This window comes from Vipera berus, assembly GCF_964194415.1.
Source record: "Vipera berus genome assembly, chromosome: 1".
NCBI classification, from domain to species: domain Eukaryota; kingdom Metazoa; phylum Chordata; class Lepidosauria; order Squamata; family Viperidae; genus Vipera; species Vipera berus.
Genome location: NC_138202.1, coordinates 268,893,895 through 268,913,718, shown reverse-complemented (window position 1 = coordinate 268,913,718; position 19,824 = coordinate 268,893,895). Strand labels below are relative to the sequence as shown.

Genomic DNA, 19,824 nt, shown 5'->3' with positions numbered 1-19,824 from the left:
AGGTGTTAACTGAAAACCTGGTTGCCATGTATATCTATCACTACGTTTTATATGCAGTAGTACATAACAGCATTATATTTGACTGAAATGTGAAATATTTACATGCTAATCATATCATAAATAAAAGCAATTCTTGGAAATAAAACAAAGTAGAGTTAGGCTTCCTGTAGCTCGTTTCCTTGGGCTGTTACATTACACTGAAAACTACATATATAATCCCAGTTTTATCAGTATAAACAAAGATATGTGTAGCTATTGCAAATCAATATGTGGAAGGCTAATTTTTGCATACTTTTTACTATTCTTGCATATCTATAGAATGTTTGCTTCTGTATTTCACAGAATCTTTGTTAGTTCTTAACAAAGCTCTTTCTTAGTTCAGCTGCCAACTTATCACCTCTGCTCTATTTTCAGCACATTTCTATTTGCCAGGCTTAGTTTTCCAACCATTATCAATCCTTTTTAAATTATTTTCACGCTCTCTTTTATTTATCAAATTTCTTTCCTTTGTTTCTTTCTTCCTGTTAACAATGCACGGCTTCTCTTTCCTTATTCTGATCTTTAATTTTATCTCACTGAGCTTACTATGTCTGCATTCTCCTCACACGATAAAATGTATCTGAATAGCTGCCACACCAACTTAGAAAAGTATATGCAGGTCGTTAAGTCTTTACAGTGAGTTAAAAAAATAGCTTTTCAAGCAGTCCAGTTCCAACATATATAAATTGTCCTTGATTACAAAGTTAGTGATTCTAAAGGGACGTTTCTGATTATTTAGGCTCTAGCAATGAGCACATTGCTAGTGCAGAAACAATCAGAAACGTCCATTTACAAGTACTAACTTTGTAATCAAGGACAGAATTGTAGCCATAGTCTAATAAATATTAGTTTAATATCCCTTTTGCCATTATTTACTTGCCCACACTGCTATGCAAACTCAATTAGATTGATTGCTAGCAGATGGCTGGTTTGAGTAAATAGTCAACAGTATTTAAGTTCCTAGTTACAGATATTTATTCAGTATAAAATTGACTAGCCAGGCCAAAGACTTTGTAATAAAATAGCTGTCATTAATTTAAGATTTTTTTCTGATTTGATAATAGCGTGTCAGTTATCTTAACTAAGATAGTGTAATTGCTTTAATGTTTGAAAGACAGAGAGCTACAGTCATTAAGCAATGCAAATGCTGCAAATTAAAAGCACTTATTATTTAATTATAACAGCTACAAGTGAATATTAACATTGTTGTTTGGTCCTAGTCTCTCTCTTGTGGCTTTTCTCACGTCTTGTCTGTTCAACATCCTTGTAATGCCACCTTAATCTTACTTTTGGCAGATGATGCTTTAGGACTTCTGTAACATTATATGTTGAGGAGAGAGAATGAATGGCTGCTATTTGTTTTGTTTAAAACATTTGTTTCTGAGTGCCTAGGAAAATATTTGGTAGTAGCAGTGGGAACCAACATGTATGTAAGATGGAGCCTAACATAATTCATGGATCGAAGGAATGAATGAAAGTTATAGATCTTTCTATCCATTTTTCTGAAGAAGCAACTGGAAATATTTTATTTGTGTATGTGTCCTACTGCAGTGGCGTTTGGCTTGCCTCTTGAGAAGAACTTGTCATTAGCCCATCCTGGCAATCTGATGGAAATGACATGATAGTCTTCATTTTTTCTCTTATCTCATGTAGTTCCTGAGCTTCTGCTTCTGTCCTATAAGCTGTGTATTTTTTTTCTATGAAGGTTATGAGAGTTCAATCCTGCTCCTTCAGCTAAAAAGCTTAATGCAGATATCCCAGTTTTCCTGTATCCTATTCAGTATAATTAATATGGAAAATTACTAATTGTATTATTACTTCTAAATGAAATGCTATTTTATACTGTTTCTTCCCCATGTTTGTGTATATAACAAGGAATAGCAAACTGAAAGAAAATATATGAAATATTTAAAACATAATAAAAATATAACTATTTTAAAAATAATTAATGGTAGTACTGAAATTTTCTTTTCTGGGAACAGTGGAAATAAAGAAAATAGCAAAAATTGCCCTAGGAGAGAAGATTGGCGATTGATAGCAAAAGTCTTCTAAGAAACATACATAGATTACAGATCCAACATTATTAGAAAAGATCCTCAGTCCTTCTATATTGATCAAAAATATAATTTTTATTTTTCTCTTTTTTTCTTATCTCCATGGTAAATAATAGCCCATTGTAATTCTTACATTCCCTTATTACTTTCTGGAACAAGATAAACTATCTGGATCCATCAGTCACTTATGCAATATGTTTTGTCTTTCCCTTTTGTCTTCTAAGAAATCTGCTACCTCATTTTATCTAATCTACTGGCACAACCTATTAGAAGATGTAAGAGGATTGGATACAGTAAACTACTAGTTCATCACAGAACAAAAGTGACTCATCTTAATTTGTCTAATTAGCATCTTATATATGGGCCAGCTGCCGTCTTGAACAAAACCAGATGATCAGATTATTTTATTAATTGCATATTAATTCTTGCATGCGTCAACCATATGGGGGATCATTCCGTAGCAAATCCATTATGAGAACAGGGTAAACTCAAAACCAATTGTATCTGCAAAGAACAGAACATTGGAGCCATGAAAAATGCTTGTGTCATCCTATATACAACCCATCTGTGTCCCTCCTGCTCTTTGTTATTCATATTAACACATTTAAGAACAACAACAAAAAAACCCCCACAAAAAACCCAGTGTGCTTAGTAAATGTGTTTCTGGGAATTGGTACTCCTCTCTTTAAAAACAAAGCTAGTGTCTTTACCACATGTTTTCTAAATTCATAAATTAATTATTTTTATTAATACTATGCTCAAGCTTATGTGCCATTAAATGAACTGTTGTAAGTCAAGGACTATCTCTAATGTAAACTGGTATCATAGAAGCATAGAAAAAATAAGCAATTTCTCATTAAAATTATGAGTTAAAATGTTTTAATCTGGCACTGAAAAAAAGTTTATATCTAAACCTCAATCATAGGACCCTCAGTAGAATAAGAATATACAATAAAATTTAAAAAATATAGAGATAAATAAAATCCATCACGCATCGCTTCAAGCCTCAGAAGCCTCTGGAAACTCTATTTTCAACTTGTTTTTAATGAAAAGCAGACAAATCACTGACTGGAGTCATTTCAGAGGGCTGTTCCCATCACTGAAAAGTGTTTCTAGGCTCTGGGATCAAAAGGGATGACAGTTGACTTTTTCTCCCAACATCATCAATGTGGTTCTCTAGTGGGAAGATGTAGTCCTGCAGGTAAGCAAGCACCAAACTACATAGAGCTTTATAGATTAAAATCAGCACTTTAAATTGTACCTAGAATCAAATAGGAAATCAATGTAGGACCTACAAAACAGGTGTAATATGTGCCCACCTGTGAACAACGGGGCCACTGCATTTTGTACTAACTGAAGTTTCTGGTGGTCTTTACAGTTAACCCATTTAAAACTTGTTATGATAGTCTAGTCCAGGGGTACCAAACTCACAACGTCACGTGACGCGTCGCAATGTATCGCGACATTTTTTCCCATTGCCGGCAATGGGGTGGGTGCGGTTTTGCCATCATGCATCCGGCCCATGTGATTATAGCACATGTAATATTCATAACTGTTACATATGTAATATTCATAGCTATTCATAACTAATTAGTAATAGTTTAAAAAGCTACAATCTCCATGATATGTTTACATCTTTAGCTTATCTATATTATATTTTTTCATGTGCTCTCTTGTTTTCTCAAAACTATTCGTTTTTTAAAAAAGGAAAAAGAAAAAAATACTAGCTTAGTCTGCTAAAGTAAAACAAAAAACAAAAAAACTAAGCCAGACTGATCTAATTAGGACTTGGATAGGAGAAAGAAAGTCAACATGGACATATTCATGTGATCAGGAGTTAAGCTCTGGTGGTCTGCCAGCTCCCTACTAATGCAGCTTTTTAAAATAAAACCTAACCAGACCTGGATCAGAGTGTATTGTCTTGACCATCACAGCTTAAAGAGAATATTGTGCACAAGAAAACTTATATAGCTTCCCTTTCTCACCTGTCAGGTAGGATGTTTTAAATGGCTGTGGTATTTGAGAAAGGAACAGTAACTATTGACTGCCTACAGATGGCAGCATTTTACCTTTTTCCAGATTTTCCAAATCTGTTCTACTGTTTTGGGAAGAAGCTAATTATGCTTCGCCCATCACTACCATCTGTTCTGATTTTTTTCGTTACAGAAAAATGACTATAACAGGTTACCCATATGTTAGCTTCTTTTCAATGTCCTTAAAAATCTTTCTTCTTGAGCAAAACATCTTTACAGCACATATTGCAAAGTTCCATAGTTGTCTTTTCAAAAAATATTACATTGATCACCTAGCTCCTGTTCTCATATGATAATATTCATGGAATATTTAATTTCATGTAATGTGACTAATAAAACTTTAAACACTGCACCCCAGAGACACAACTTAAAAAGAGAGTGACTGGCCAAGGTCATCCACCCAACTTTGGGCCTAAGGGAGGATTAGAACTCGCAGTCTTCTGGTTTCTAGTTTGAAACTTTAATCACTACATCTAACTGGCTCTCTTCTGATTTAGCTTACTGAATTTAGGGTGATAATATTCTATTCCGGAAATGGCTTGTGACAGGATTCATAGTGCAATTAAGACAGATGTATTAGGAATGGGGAAGGTTATTTTGTTAAATTAGGAAATGGCCAGGGTTTTCAAGAAAAAGATAAATCAGTTGGCCAGAAGAGGGATCTGATCGAACATACAGATAGTTCTTGACTCACAACAGTTCATTTAGTGACCATTCAAAGTTACAATGGCACATTGACTATTTTTCACAGTTATGACTTTTGCAGCATCCCCATGATCATATACCGTATTTATCGGCGTATAACACACACTTTTTCTTCCTGAAAATAGGGGGCAAATGATGTGTGCGTGTTATACGCCGATATAATGTTAATGACCCATAGTTATTTATTTGAAATTTCAGTTTTTTCCCCTGAAATTTCCTTTTTAAAATGAGGTGCGTGTTATACGCCGCTGCGTGTTATACGCCGATAAATACGGTAATCAAAATTCAGATGCTTGGCAACTGGTTCATATTTATGACCGTTGCTGTGTTGCAAGGTCATGTGATCACATTTTGCAACCTCCTGATAAGAAAAGTCCATGGGGAAACCAGATTCAGTTAACAACTGGGTTACTAACTTATCAACTGCAGTGATTCACTTAACAACTGTGGCAAGAAAAGTCGTAAAATGGGACAAAACTCACTTAACAAATGTCTCACTTAACAACAGAAAATTTGGACTTAGTTGTGGTCATAAGTTGAAGACCACCTGTACTTAGTTTTGATCGTCAAGAAACTTAACAATTTTTTAAATGACCAAACTCTTTTAAAAAAAAATCTTGAGCATCTTAAATGAATGTCCCAACTGGACATTTCTTGTTTTTCTTTGAAGATGTTTTGCTTCTCGTCCAAGAAGTTTTTTCAGCTGTGACTGGATAAGAAGCGAAATGTCTTCAAAGAAAAACAAGGAAGTCCAGTTGCCTCTTGAAAAAGCACCTTTAGGACAACCTTGACCTGGATGACTGAGAATCTCCATAGACCTTAGCTGAACGTTCTTGGCAGTGTAAGTGGTTTACGTTGCTATCTCTCAGTTACAGAACAAGCTTGCTAGGAGACATAGAAAATAATTAATTTTCACTTTTAGCTGCCAACTCTAGGTTAATGATTGAGATAACAGTTCTTAGTAGAAATTGGTACCTCTTAAGTCTATGCGTTCGGCTAAGATAAATGTGCTAAATAAATGCCAGGAAACTTGCAAGCAAAGTCCTGAGTAAATGAGCAGAGTACTGAACAGATGGTAACCCACAGTATTATATTTAAATAATTAAGCAAATTCAGAGGTGGCATTGAGCTATCAATGGGTAACTAGAAGCAGAACTGACTTGTTGCTATTCAAATTTGGAGGAATTTATTGCACTGAAAAATAAAGGCTTCAAAGATAATAGTGCATTATTTATTAACATTTTTAGTTCACAGAGCATGTTCCCCGTGTCTTCGTAGAAGGAGCTATGGAAAATAATGTGTACTAGGATGCCTATGTATGTCATACTTGTTTTGTCTAAATTAATTTCTCCAAAATAATTTTGAGTGCTATTTAAAATTCTGTAATTTGTCTTTCTGTTTTATATTTTTTGCAAAAACCATCACTGCCTATAGTCGCTCTATGAGGGAGATGGGCAGTAGAGGGATTCAGCCAGTTCTCACCACTTTGGCAGAACCGGTAGCTAATTTTTTGTTGCCCAGGCCCAGAATGGACTTCTGGAAGTGGCCTCCACACAGAGAACCGGTTCTTCACATATTTGAATCCCACCACCAAAGATGGGTAGCCTCCAAATCTGATAAATAAATAATAAATAAATATAAATAATATAAATAACATTCCCGTTTATGGATATATACTTGTGTTGTAGAATGATAGACATTAAGGAATTGAGGACTTCGATTCTTTGTGGTTCAGATGTTCTGAATGTAGGTAGAGGAGCATCAAGGTTTTTTATATAGACATATGATAAGCTTACAGTCTGGAGCTCCTATTGGTTGAGATTTCCTGAGGGGATTGCTAATTTATTTGTATTGATTGTAATATTGACTGTTTACACTTTAATCTCATTTTTTTCTTTTAGGTCACGTCTTCCTTGACCTTATAGTAGATTACAGTAGAAATACTGTATATGTAGCTGTTCTGTCTGCTGATGACCTGCATACTAAGTCCAATTTGTTGGCTATTATTATGAAGTATTTCATTAATATATTTTGTGTATATTTTATACTTTTTAAATGTTGGTGATTTGTGAAATTATTTGTGGTAACATTTATAGAGCACATTAGAACTAACTTTTAGATTTAAATAGAGAATTGAAACTTGTAAAACAGGCTATGAAACCTGGTTTAAGATCCCCAGTTTAATTTATGGCAGTTCCATAATTTATTCTTTGAAATTAAGATTGATTGATGAATGCCTACAAAACAGTTATAGTAAAGTAAAAGTAAAAGTATTGTAGCCATGGTTTTGAGATTATATGTCCCATAATTCCTGAATTTGGCATGCAAGGTTTGATTTATGGAAGCTATAATTCTGACTCCTGAGGCATAAGTTTACATATCGGCATCATAGACCTCAAAATAATTCTATGGAACTATGAGTATTTTATTAAATTTTTATAAATTTTGCAAGCAATGCATTTAATTTTGGTATTTTGTGTGTCATTTAGGTGAACATGGGTATGAGATCTTTGACATATCACTTTCAGGGGATATGCTGTTCTGCATGGTGAATGTTGGACTAAATTATTTCTATCCTTTTTCTTTTTTTTTTTTTTTTTTTATTGAAAAGTTTTAAAATACAATTTTCCTTTGAAAAACCCCCCTTCCCCCTCCCTCCTCCCCTCCCTACCTCCCCCCTATCTCCCCCCCTCCCCCTCTCCCTCCCCCTCCTCCCTCCCCTGCCTCCCACCCCTCTACTTCCCCTCCTCCCCCCCTCCCCCCCCCCGACTTCCCAGAGCAAAATACAAGGTATATATCTAAAAAGCAATCATAAACAATCATATACTAACAATTATAAACTCTAAAATCCATCACTCTCTAGCTTATATAGAGTAAACCAATCCTTAACAATACTAAATATGTATAAAGAACTAAAATAAAAGAAAACTAGCATCATTCCCATCTATGTTCTTCCACAATTCACTATTACCTAGACATATTCTCACTTACACATCACAAGCACCTATCCCTATTAACCTCTCTAGCCAAAATAGGCTATAATAGATAGTTCTTACACAAATTAACCCGCATTAACCCACAAAATTTTCTTCCTCTTCCTCTGTAGTAAATTGTCCATTAATTCCAAATTGAACATTCTGTTACCATAGATATCATCCCAAAACTCTTAAAAACACAGCTACCACTTGACTATAAGTATATTGTGGAAGTTCCATAGATTTCTACTGGTCTTATTTTTTAATCTTTTTTGAGCGTTTTAAGGCAGCACGCGTCACCCTCTGTTCTCTAGGATCATCCAAAAGAGTTGCAGCTTGATCTCCTCCTGTACCCTTCTCGTCTATCTGTCCATCTTCATCCTCTTGATGTTCTCCTTCTCCAGATCCCTCTGCAGCTTCCAGAAGTGTTGATGGGGTTGCTTTTAAAACATTGTTGTAAAAATCATGCGCTTGCTTCACAGTACCCAAACAGTACCTTTTGCCATCATACATGAAGCTCAACCCAGCTGGGATCTCCCATCTGAACCTTATATCTCTTTGCTTGAGCTCTTGCACAAGAAATATAAAGTCCTTCCTTCTCTTTAAAATCTTTGGAGGAATTTCTTTTAGAACCAAAACTTCTTGACCAGCAATCACAACTTTAGTATCATAGGCAGCTTGTATAACTTCATCTCTAATTTCCCTTTTTACAAAATAAACCACCACATCTCTAGGCAACTTTCTCTGCTTAGCAATCCAGGAATTCACACGAAACACTTTGTCCATGCCTTGTTTTATTTCAGATGCTGGATGGTTCAATACCCCCTCAAAAGCCTCAGAAACCAGCTGCTTTAAATCTTCCTTAATATTCTCTTTTAGGCCTCTAATTCTAACAGCAAACTGCATCTGGTAAAATTGAGCCAAACTCTGTTCGCTATCCATTTTGTCTTTTAAATCTTCAATTTCCAATACTTTTGCTTCTAATATAACATTCTTTTGAGTCAAGTCTTCCACTTGATCATCCAGCACCTCCACACATTTAGCTACTTTATGCACTGAGGACAAAATGTCTACCTTCATCTCTCTAAGTTTCTGCTCCATCCTTTCTTCCATTCTCTGCTCCAATTTCTCCAATTTCTCCTCCATCTGTGCAAATTTAACACCCATTGACTCCAAAATTAACTGGGTATGTTTTTCAAGATCCTTCGATGTCAATACATCAGGAGAATGCAACGCCTGCAGTAATGATTGTTGTTGCACCGGAGAATTTCCAGCACTCCGAAAAGTTCTAGGGGGAGGTTTAGCCGCCATCTTTTACTTACAATTGTGACGCACTTTCACTTTAAGTTTTAAGCATAGTCCATCAAGCTTGAGAGTAAAATAAAATAATCCTCTTCATCTCTTCACCTTTTCCTCTTGTACCGCTCTGCCTGCTCCTTTAAATCATAGTCCTTTCTTCAGGCAGGGATGGTTCGCAGACGCCTGGCTCTGCTCCAGGAAGTTCGGAGCAGAGACGACGGCCAGCTGGGAGCAACCCAGGCTTCGGGGGAGTTCGATCCTTCAGCCGCCCAAGCTCAAAGCTCAGGCGGCCTCGGAGAACTCTACCCCTACCTGGGGCCTCACCCCCTCCTCTTCTCCCGAGGAGGGGGCTTCAATTTCGCCCGAACAGCTGATCGGCGCTGTTTCGGGCGAAAAAACAAACAGCTGAGCCGCGGGCAGCCAGGGGAGGCTGTCTTCGGCGCCGCGCCGCCAGCGGAAGTCCATTTCTATCCTTTTTCATACTACAGAAGTTCTGGTAAAGAAAATTGCTATTTTTATTCCTCAGTGTTTTCTCCCCATACTTTTCCTTTGTTTCATCAATGTGAATTGGCCATACAGAAGATCCTCACAAATACTGGTATCTTACTTTCCTATTAATAATATAATTACTATACTATACTATACTATACTATACTATACTATACTATACTATACTATACTATACTATACTAATCTTATTCTGATGTGTTTGTGCTTGTAGTCTCTGGTGGTATAGAACAGGGCTTTTCAACCTTTTCACCCATTGTACCACTTTTAGGATATGGCAATATCCGAGTACCACCAGTCGCCTAGCAAGGTGTCAAGAACTTGATGACCAAAAAAAAAAAAGAAAAAAAGTGATGAAGTACAGGTAGTCCTCGACTTACAACAGTTCACTTAGTGACTGTTCAAAGTTACAATGGCACTGAAAAAAGTGCCCCCCCAAGCCACAGCCAAGCAAGACACCTGCCTGCCTGCCCAGCAGCGCTCTTCCTCCTGTCTGAGGTTTTCATTGTTGTGAGCATTTCTGTTGAGGATTGGCAGCAGGGATGGGGTGAGGGGTGTTTGGCTTTATCCCCCCGCCATCTGCTGGGTTTTGGTCACTTCACATGACCCTGGGACACTGTGACCGTCATAAATATGAATCAGTTGCCAAGCATCTGAATGTAAATCACAAGACCCTGGAGATGCTGCAACATTCCAGCTGATCGGCGCTTCTGGGCTCATCAGAAGCGCCAGGATCAGTGCCGAGCTCCAACTGGTGCTGATCCTGGCGCTTCCACTGAGCCCTGACAGCCCTGAAGAAGCGTTGATCCTGGCGCTTTCACTGAACCCTGACAGTCCTGCAGCTCCAGCCGTCTCTTGCTCAGGCTTGTGCGATGCTGCCATTCCCCTCCCCCGCTACCACTTTTCTATGTGGTACCCGTACCACTGGTTGAAAAGCCTTGGTATAGAAAATGAATCATAGTAATCAAGGATACTAAATTAAAACCCCTGTTCAGAAAATTTTATTATTTATGGTAAAATAAGATCATTATAAGCAGTTCTCCTTTTTTTACTTTTTTGGCCTCCCATCATAATCCAATTTATTGTTTATCTACCAATCTCCTTCTCAGGATTTCTGATCCGCCAAAGAAGCTGCCATGAATTTCAGCTAAGCAGTTACCTACTTTATACAGTAATCTTCTTCACAAAGTTGTTTTATGTATGGCTCTTGCTTTGTGTTTATGTTGCACAGATTGTTAGGCTTTTGTTTTTGTTTTTTAACTGCTGTTTTAAGTGTGGCTTACTTTCTGATTCTTCTCTAGATCCCCAGTTTAATTAATTATCACTTCTTAGGAGCCAAGGCAGTATTAAGATGCATGAAGGCTGAGGCAGCCTAGTTGAAAGAGACTATTGTGAGTAGAGTTCAGTTCACGATGGGAGCGGTTGCTTCTTGAGGGAGGTTTTGTGACAACTCACTTTTGTTCTGAGGGATAATGCTAGGGGATGACTAAGTCTAGATGGCTTGAAAAGAAAAGGGAAAAAAGTCTCATAACTTATAAATTATTTATCGTTAGTTCTTGTAGAAGTATTTGATAGCCACTGCAGTAAAACGGTTGATTAGATTAATAGTATGAATATCAGTGTGGGGGTGGGGTGGGGTGGGGATTTAGTGATTTTTTTTCATATTTTGTTTGTTTCCTTCTTAGATATTTATGAGATCTAATTGGAATGGATAGGTATTGTTTCTTAATGTTTCTCTTTCAGTAGGCCGTACAGTATACTACATGAGAAAGAAGACCATGGGACTTTGCAAATGGCTGTAAAAGTGAGTCAGTTGCCAAGTGCCCAAAATGCAATCATATAACACTCTCTCTCTCTCTCTCTCTCTCTCTCTCTCTCTCTCTCTCTCTCTCTCTCTCTCTCTCTCTCTCTCTCTCTCTCTCTCTCTCTCTGTGTGTGTGTGTGTGTGTAGGGGGCTGTCCTAACTTTGAAACGGGTCATAAGTTTCAAAGTCATAGGTTTGGGGGATCTGTTCTAACTTTGGTCATTAAACAGTTGGTTGTAAGTTGAGGATTGTAAGTTCTAAGCAAAAACATGTTTCTTAATGGAGAAAGATTGAATATTAAAAGTGCATAATTCAATAATATTTTCATTATTCCGCCAGTCTTGTACTAGTTGCTTCCGTATTAAGATGGATATAAGCCTTTGCCCTGCTTACTGTTTTTATTCTGGTACATGCTGAAGCAACTTCCACAGTAAGAGAAGTTCTTTCCTGAAGGTAATTAATCAGGGAACACGCCTGTCTACCCATTTACATTGCTGTGGTGAAACAAAGTTGGTTGCATATGCTATCCCAAAGCTTTGAGTCTATCTAGCCTCTCTTATGAAAGACTGATGGCCCCTGCTGTTGGTGTTTCTTTGGGGAAATGAGAATTCCTTTCAGTGTCAAGCTAAGGCATGGCTTGGTCTTTCTTTGAAAGGGCAGTCTGACTTCTTGAGCCTCAGCATTGTGCTGCAGGCATGCCCTGCTGAGCACATTAATAGCGTGCTTAGCATTGTTCTCTGCAAAAATTGTGAATTGCTGCAAGGAGAGGAAAGGGATTATGCTTTCATTTTAAAAAAAATCCTTCACTTAACCAACATGGCTTTAAGATATTTTAGATAGAAATTATACCTAAGTGGGAATTGTAAGTATAAGTTAGTTTTAACAAATCCTGTGAGTGAGTCTGAGTGAACGAATGGAAAGATAAACTGTACAGCGGTGTTTACCATATAGACTCTCATAAAATAGAAACTGGTAGATAAATGTAACACTGGAAAGCAGAACGATTGAAAGGAAAATCAGTTTAGAAGCAGCCCAAAAGATCAAAATATACAGACGGAGGGAAAGGCACTTTATGATTTAAACAAAAAACGGGTCTATAGGGATTTTATAGCAGTGCTGGAATCATGCTGACTATAAAGACAGTCCTTGATAGGAAAATTAAAAAGATGGGTTTAGAAAAAAAAAACTAAGTATCTCACTGTCCCAGACAATTTTTAAAAAAATCATATTCACAATAGGCTAGGATGAGAAAAGTCCTGCGCATTAAAGCATCTACCTCATGTTCTGTCTTGTAAAGGATTTTGAAGATCCCATTAAGGTAATGCCAGGGGGGACGATGTACATTTATTGTACTCATCTTTATAAAGTACGGTCTGCAGGGGAACGAAGAACTCTTGGTTTCCTAAGAAAAGGGGGGAGGGGAGAGAAAGGGGGGAATCTATGAATGAGCATTGAAGCAGAAATCTCCATCTTGCTTCCATGCAAACATGAACAAAGATTGGCTGCCCTCACTCTCCCCCCCCTCCACCTTCTCCTCACATTGTAACTGGCTGTTGCAGGCAGAGCATTATGTTTTCGATGGTTCAGGTTCAAGGGCTGTTAATGGTTTCTAATTGGTAGGATGTTCGGTGCAACGTGGAGCTTGCTTTTAAAAGAAGAAACGAGGAAAAGAGGGGTGGCATAAGGACGAACCAAGTTAGCAGAAATTGTAAGAACTGTTAGGGAAGTGCTGGAATTAAGTTTCTGCGTGGTACCTCTCACCCTCTGTGGAATCCTGGAGCGAGCAAGGCATTTCCTACTGAAATGGGGGTGCTTATCAATACAAAGCTCAAAGCCTTAATACAGTTTTTCAAGAAAAAGAGTAAGTAGGCTTTTTTTAAAAAAAATCTGTTTAGATTTTTGGCAGGAGCATTACAAAACCATTACATAACCTGCTCTTATTTCTCCAGCTGTACATAGTAGCATTGTTTAGTTTACTGAGCTTTGATATTGTGTGGAGGCAGCTTATTAAACAGTGCCCTGAGCACCTGCCCTAGGTTTTGTTGAGCTTGTAAAGTTTTGAATTGCCGCTTGCTCATTTTCTTTTGTGTGCCTGAATTACCATGGAGAAAGGAGAAACGCTTTTTGATGCAATAGTAAGCTTGAAAGAAACTTGATACAGGCAAGAGTTGATTGTATAGAGATGTTTAACCAGCTGAAATCATGTATAGTCCTTATAGCACTGTGCTCATGCAAAACTGCTGCAGGACCCCTTTGCTTGGTTTTGTTGCTTTCTTCAAACTTGTCATAGGGCTTCAGTCTAACCCGATGCTCAAGCAGCCCTTATTTAAGATCACAAATTGTTTTAACTGGCTAGTAGTATGCATAAATATATTTATAACAACGGTATGCATTTAACTTGAAAGGAAACTTGGTGGCAATAATCCTGCTCTCAGCATTTGTGTGGCAAGTCTAATTTAATTCTGTATTCAGCATCTGTGACTTTCCCACTTGCTTTCTCCCTCACAGTTGTTTCATCCATTCTTCATTATAGGTAGAGATTGAAAGTGATTGAAGTGTCAGGTAGATGGCTCATCTTTCTGTTCATTATTTTGGGAGGTGGGGGTGGGGTTTCTTCAGCAAGGCTAAAGGAGGCAGCCAAGCATTGTGTCAGCATGATCTACCTGGCTGCATGAGATGGTCTTTGTAATAGATGGTGTAATAAATGAGGATGACCTTAGAATTCCTCAAGCAGATCTTGCTGACTCCCATTAGTAAGACCTGCATGAAGAACTCTAAGGGCAAACAGGTCATATTCATAGGTTTGCCAAAATACCGTAGCCACACTGAAAGGGAAGACTTTTTTGGTAAGGTCATTTATCACAGTTGGTTATTGTGGTGAAAAAAATGCGGACAGGTTTCCCACTAATTGTGTTATTATTTACCTACATAACTTCTCAGCATATATTCCATTAAACAGATAGTCCTCAACTTACGGCCACAACTGAGCCCAAAATTTGTATTGCTAAGTCAGACATTTATTAGGTGAGTTTGGCTGCATTTTATGCCCTTTCCTGCCACAGTTGTTAAATAAATCATTGCAGTTGTTAAGTTAGTAACGTGGTTATTAAGCAAATATGGCTTCCCCATTGATTTTGCTTGTCAAAAGGTCACAAAAGATGATCACATGACCCCGGGACACTGCAACTGTCATAAATATGAACCAGTTGCCATGCATTCTGAATTTTGATCACATGACCATGGGGATGCTGCAACGGTCATAAACATGAAAAACTGTTCTAAGTCACTTTTTCCAACACCCTGGTAAATTTGAACAATCACTAAATGAACTGTTATAGGTCAAGAACTACCTGTAGTTATATAATAGTTTGTGCTTTGTTAATGAAGTCCGATAAAACAGAGGTCTCCAAACTTTCTGGGCTTTCAGACCGGAGGGAAGGAGAGTAGCTTCAAAATTGGTGTATGCGCCACGAGACCAGGCACACTGGGGTGGCACTAGCAGTCCTCTGTTCATGCATGTACTATGTGCTGGTGCCATGTGCATGCATGAATGGCCATATACCCCACACGGCAGCTAGCAGCCCATTTGTGCATGTGCAAATGGGCCGCGCAACCCACCCAGGCTGGCGGCGCATGTGCAAATGGGGCACGGATACCAACCCCATGCTAAGCATCTCTGTTTGTGCCCGTGCGCATGCGCAAACAGGGCTGCAGACGCTAGCGTGAGTGGGGGAGAATGCATGCCCACATGTGTGCACACTGGCCAGCCATTTCTGCAGCCCGCTGGCCAAGAGCCCACAGCCTGGGACTGGGCCATGGCCCATAGGTTGGGGATCCCTGCAATAAAAGACAGCTGCTCAGTTTTGAATGTGCCTTTTAAGAGGAATAAGGTAAAGGTAAAGGTTCCCCCGCACATGCGTGCTAGTCGTTTCCGACTCTAGGGGCCGGGGCTCATCTCCGTTTCAAAGCCAAAGAGCCAGCGCTTGTCCAAGGACGTCTCCGTGGTCATGTGGCCGGCATGACTAGACGCCAAAGGCGCACGGAACGCTGTTACCTTCCCACCGTAGTGGTCCCTATTTTTCTACTTGCATTTTTACGTGCTTTCGAACTGCTAGGTTGGCAGAAGCTGGGACGAGTAACAGGCGCTCACTCTGCTACGTGGCACTCGGGATTCGATCCGCCAAACTGCCGACCTTCTGATCGACAAGCTCAGCGTCCTAACCCACTGAGCCACCGCGTCCCTTTAAGAGGAATACCATCCAACATTTGCTCAAGTGAATCAACCCCTTTCTGATTTTGAGGGGATTCGTGATTTTTAAACACTTGATAAAATTTTATTCACTTATTTGAATGCACGCACATACACACAACATGCACAAATGCCATCTAATAACTTCTTCACAAAAATTACAGTTTATATCAACTTTTGGATCTTTGTGAAGGGCATACCTGCATTTTTTTAGTACATATATGGAATCTCACCTGGGCTCTTCTATTTTAGCAAACCAGGAAGATAAAGAAAGCACTTGTGCAAAAACAACAACAACAACAACCCTATAGTGTCATCCAAGGAGACAAGGAATTCCAGAACTCATCTTATATGAAGACCATATGAAGGCAGAATTCTGTCTATTCATTACTGTATTTACAAAGAAAATGTAATATTTGTAAATCATTACATAAGCAGTATCCTTATGCAAGTAGTCCTTGACGTATGACCACCGCTGTGACCAGAATTTCCATTGCTAAGCAAATAAGTTTATTTAGTGCCCAATTTTACGACCTTTTTGGAACGATTATTAACCAAATCACTGCAGTTGTTAAGTGAATCATGCAGTCATTAAGCAAATCAGGTTTCCTCCATTGACTTTGCCTGTTGGAAGCTGCCTGGGAAGATTGCAAGTAGCGATTATGACCCTAGCTTGCTGCAACCATCATAAAGGCATGCCTGTTGCCAGACTCCCCAATTTTTATGACATGACTGTGGGGATCTGTGACAGTCGTAAGTGCAGTGAATAATCATAAACCATTCTTTTAAGTACTGTTGTAACTTTGAATGGTCACTAGACAAATGGTTGTAAATCAAGGATCATCTGTGGTTTCTTATTTGATCATACCATCCCTTTCCACAAGCGCTTTATGTAATCCATCTCCGTTGGCAATGTTCTGTTTCTGTAGCAAGCTCTAGATGGAAATATCATTTGCTGTGTTTTCCTGGTCTACCTGGCAATCATATGGGCTGAGTTCTAGCAACTATGGGCTGTCCAGAACTTTTTTTTTGGGGAGGAGGGGGAGGGAGGAGGGTAGAGATAAATTAACTAAGTATTGAGATATAGAAAAGGATGGAGCTGCTTTAGAGCTGCTCCCAATCCATTCTCCTGAAGTTTTTGTCCCCATTTCTTCATCTGCCTGTTCTAACTAGAAAAATGTCTGCCTCTCCACTCCAATTCGGTATTGGGAAAATTAATCATTGAGGTATTTCTGTCTTAAATCTTGCCAGAAGAAATTGGTAAGGATCCAGTAGCCTTTCACAACACAGAAGCCCTTACATTTAGAACTGCCCACTAGCATCTTCCAAAGGGAAGTGCAAATGTTGTTTCCAGCACACTTGAGCAGTGTGGGAACAGATTATCTGGAGGATTTAATTATCTATTTAATTTTCTGTCTGCTTGCTATGTTCAATATTGGAAACACCGCTATGTGTCTCAGACTTTGAGGAGGTTGTTGAGTTGAGGCAGGCAAACATCTAACTCAAAGGAGATTTTAACTTGGGAAACTTGGATGTTTCATTTAGACCTCAAACAAGCTGTTCTTTATAGACCTTTTAAGGCAGGCTAAAGGTTTTTTTTCCTGCCTGCTTTAAAGTTACATTCATCTGCCCTTGGAATATGTTATTCTTTTGAATCATTTTGTAATTATTTAATTATATTTATAAACACTTAATCCTTCGGGAGCTTGCAGTTTACAATATAAAACACCAAAGAAACTGTATACAGTAAAAGCACACAAATGAACACTTTACAAACCAGTGAAAGTGTAGAATAAAATGAAATTAACAGCCAAATTATAACCAAAGGTAGAATCAACCCCAAATGCCCTCTGGAAGTTTTAAGCAAATTGTAAAAGTTAGACAAAGTGGGATCCAATAGAAAGGTGTCCCATGTTTGGAAGACCCAGTTCTGAAGTTATTTGTGCAAGCATTTTCATTTCTTTAGTGAAGAAAGGGTGGTTGAGGGTTCTTTTTATACCGCTCAAGGCTGGTTTTTAATCCTAAATTCTATCTCAATGGCTTGGGTCCCAAGAGATTCATTCTGCTTCGATGTTTTTGTCCTCTGAGGTTGACTTGTCTACTCCTTTCATGAATTTATGTAAATGAGAGGTTTATGTAAATGAGGGCCTGGGTCAGAGCCTTCTTTCTGTTTGTGGAATTCTTTGGTCAGAAAGAACAATTCTGAACATTCTCCTCTAATATTTTAGCAAGCTGTTCCAGAGGTTTTTTACATCTGTTCTTAGTTACGTCTTCTGTTCCCAAGGAAGCAAATGACTGTACATGCACAAATATGCAGAGACAATTGCTAAATGCTAAGACTTCCAGAAATGCTGGCTACCTCAATACTTTACTTGCACTAATATATTTTTTTACATATCCTTTTAAATCACAACCCTATTCCATTAGAGTTGTACAACACTAATGCCCCTGAGGTCAGACTGAGCCTTGCTGTACTATGTTAAGTCCTGAGTCTTCCAAAGGGTCTTTGGGAAATTATTTGACTCTTTGTTTCATTTTTGAAGTGTGTTATTGCTTGCTGCTGATTGTGCTGCTGATGTATTTTGTTGTATATTATTATATTCAGTTCATTTTTTAAAAGAAAACTATATCGGGAAGTTATAAGAGACCCCGTCAGTTGGAGTCTCATATTAGCTGCCATAAATAAACCCATAAGGGAATAAACAATAAATGTTTTAAAATGTTTTTAAAACATTCCATGAATGCTTTATGCTGTTTTTCGAACTATTGGACTACTATGTTGTAGCAAACCACATAAATGCCTTTCTACATACATAAAACGGAGTGAGCAATCGGAATGGTTGCTATTACTCCTTTCATTCAAGTGATTTCATTCTTTTAACTTTTAGTGTTTAACAGCGTTAAATTTACCTTTGCCTTTCTGCTCTTTTACAGCTGTCTCCAATCTAGATGAAGAGAGTAGATGGACAGTTCATTATACTGCTCCCTGGCATCAGCAGGAGAATGTCTTTTTACCATCCACCAGGCCGCCCTGCGTAGAGGAGCTGCATCGTCAAGCCAAATTGAATCTGAAGTCCGTATTGAGAGGTAGGAATTTTGCAAAGACGTGTTCACTCAACAAGATCACAGCTGGGGTAGGCAACCTTGGCTCTTTTATGACTCGTGGACTTCAACTCCCAGAATTCCTGAGCCAGCTTAGGGGTTCACTTATCTTTTCAAAGTTCTTAATTTTTCTTAGGTTTTTCCAGTTTCCAGTTTTTCCAAAATTCATTCACAAACTCATTTAATTTCACTAATGTGTCTGGGGAACTAAACAGGTTTGTTCTGCCACTTTGAAGCCTAAATGCACAATGTTGCCTTTAATCCTTCTCCAAAATCCAGGAAATGAGAATTCCCGGTCTTAGAACATCCATTAGAGAAAGAATTTAGAATATAGAAAAGGCACAAATTGCTTAGAAACTCTTATGACAAATGACCTGTTCAGATTAGTTCGTTTCTAGCCTGATATTTATTAAATTATTTTGACACACAGTAAAGCAGAATGGTAGCCTCTGAGATACCCTAAAAGTAAGCAGCTGGTCTGAAATATAAGCTGATAGCTGAAAAGCTGTGTTCTCCAAGAACTATTTTCATTTTTGCATGTTTAGATTGTATTGTGGCATTTTAAAAAATAAAAAAATTGTTACTTTGAAGTTCCTTTTTTAAAAAAAAAATTAGCTGATATCTTGGGTAGAGTTTGTTTTGTACATGAATATTGAAAGTATGAAGTTAGAATATCAGGCACTACTGTCTGAAAAATTCATTACAGGCAAAGTTGTTTGAATAATGTAATTAATTGTTTAATGTAAAAAGTAGAAGTTAGTAACCAAATAACAAATATATGTAATATAAAAACATTAAACCTCTTGCTTCCAGAAGTATTTGATGGTATGGTTTTTAATTTGTTTTAGTGCTCAATATTAAATGACATATGATTTTATAGAGTAGATTTTAGCTGGAAAAACTGCTGCCCTAATCTCAGTATGGAAAATGTATTCCTAAGTGAAAATCTCTGTGCTCTGTAATTTCTCACCTCACATGATAAGAGTTGGTTTCAAAAGTGGTCGACAAGAATAGAAATGCTCAAACATTTGCTGCTTCGAGTGAAGTGCAGCAGAAT

At 38.1% G+C, this 19,824-nt stretch overlaps 1 protein-coding gene across 6 annotated transcripts in view; it reads left to right on the top strand.

The window, feature by feature from the left end:
• NHSL1 (NHS like 1) overlaps positions 1–19,824 on the top strand; it is a 154,737-nt gene that overhangs the window by 90,723 nt on the left and 44,190 nt on the right. For 5 of the 6 annotated variants that reach the window (XM_081340918.1, XM_081340920.1, XM_081340916.1 and 2 more), the window contains exon 2: positions 18,600–18,752. In XM_081340918.1, the coding sequence (XP_081197044.1) occupies positions 18,600–18,752 (153 nt within the window). Of the gene's footprint in view, positions 1–11,754; positions 11,870–18,599; positions 18,753–19,824 lie in introns of those variants that run through there. The other variant, XM_081340919.1, reaches the window with a different exon arrangement.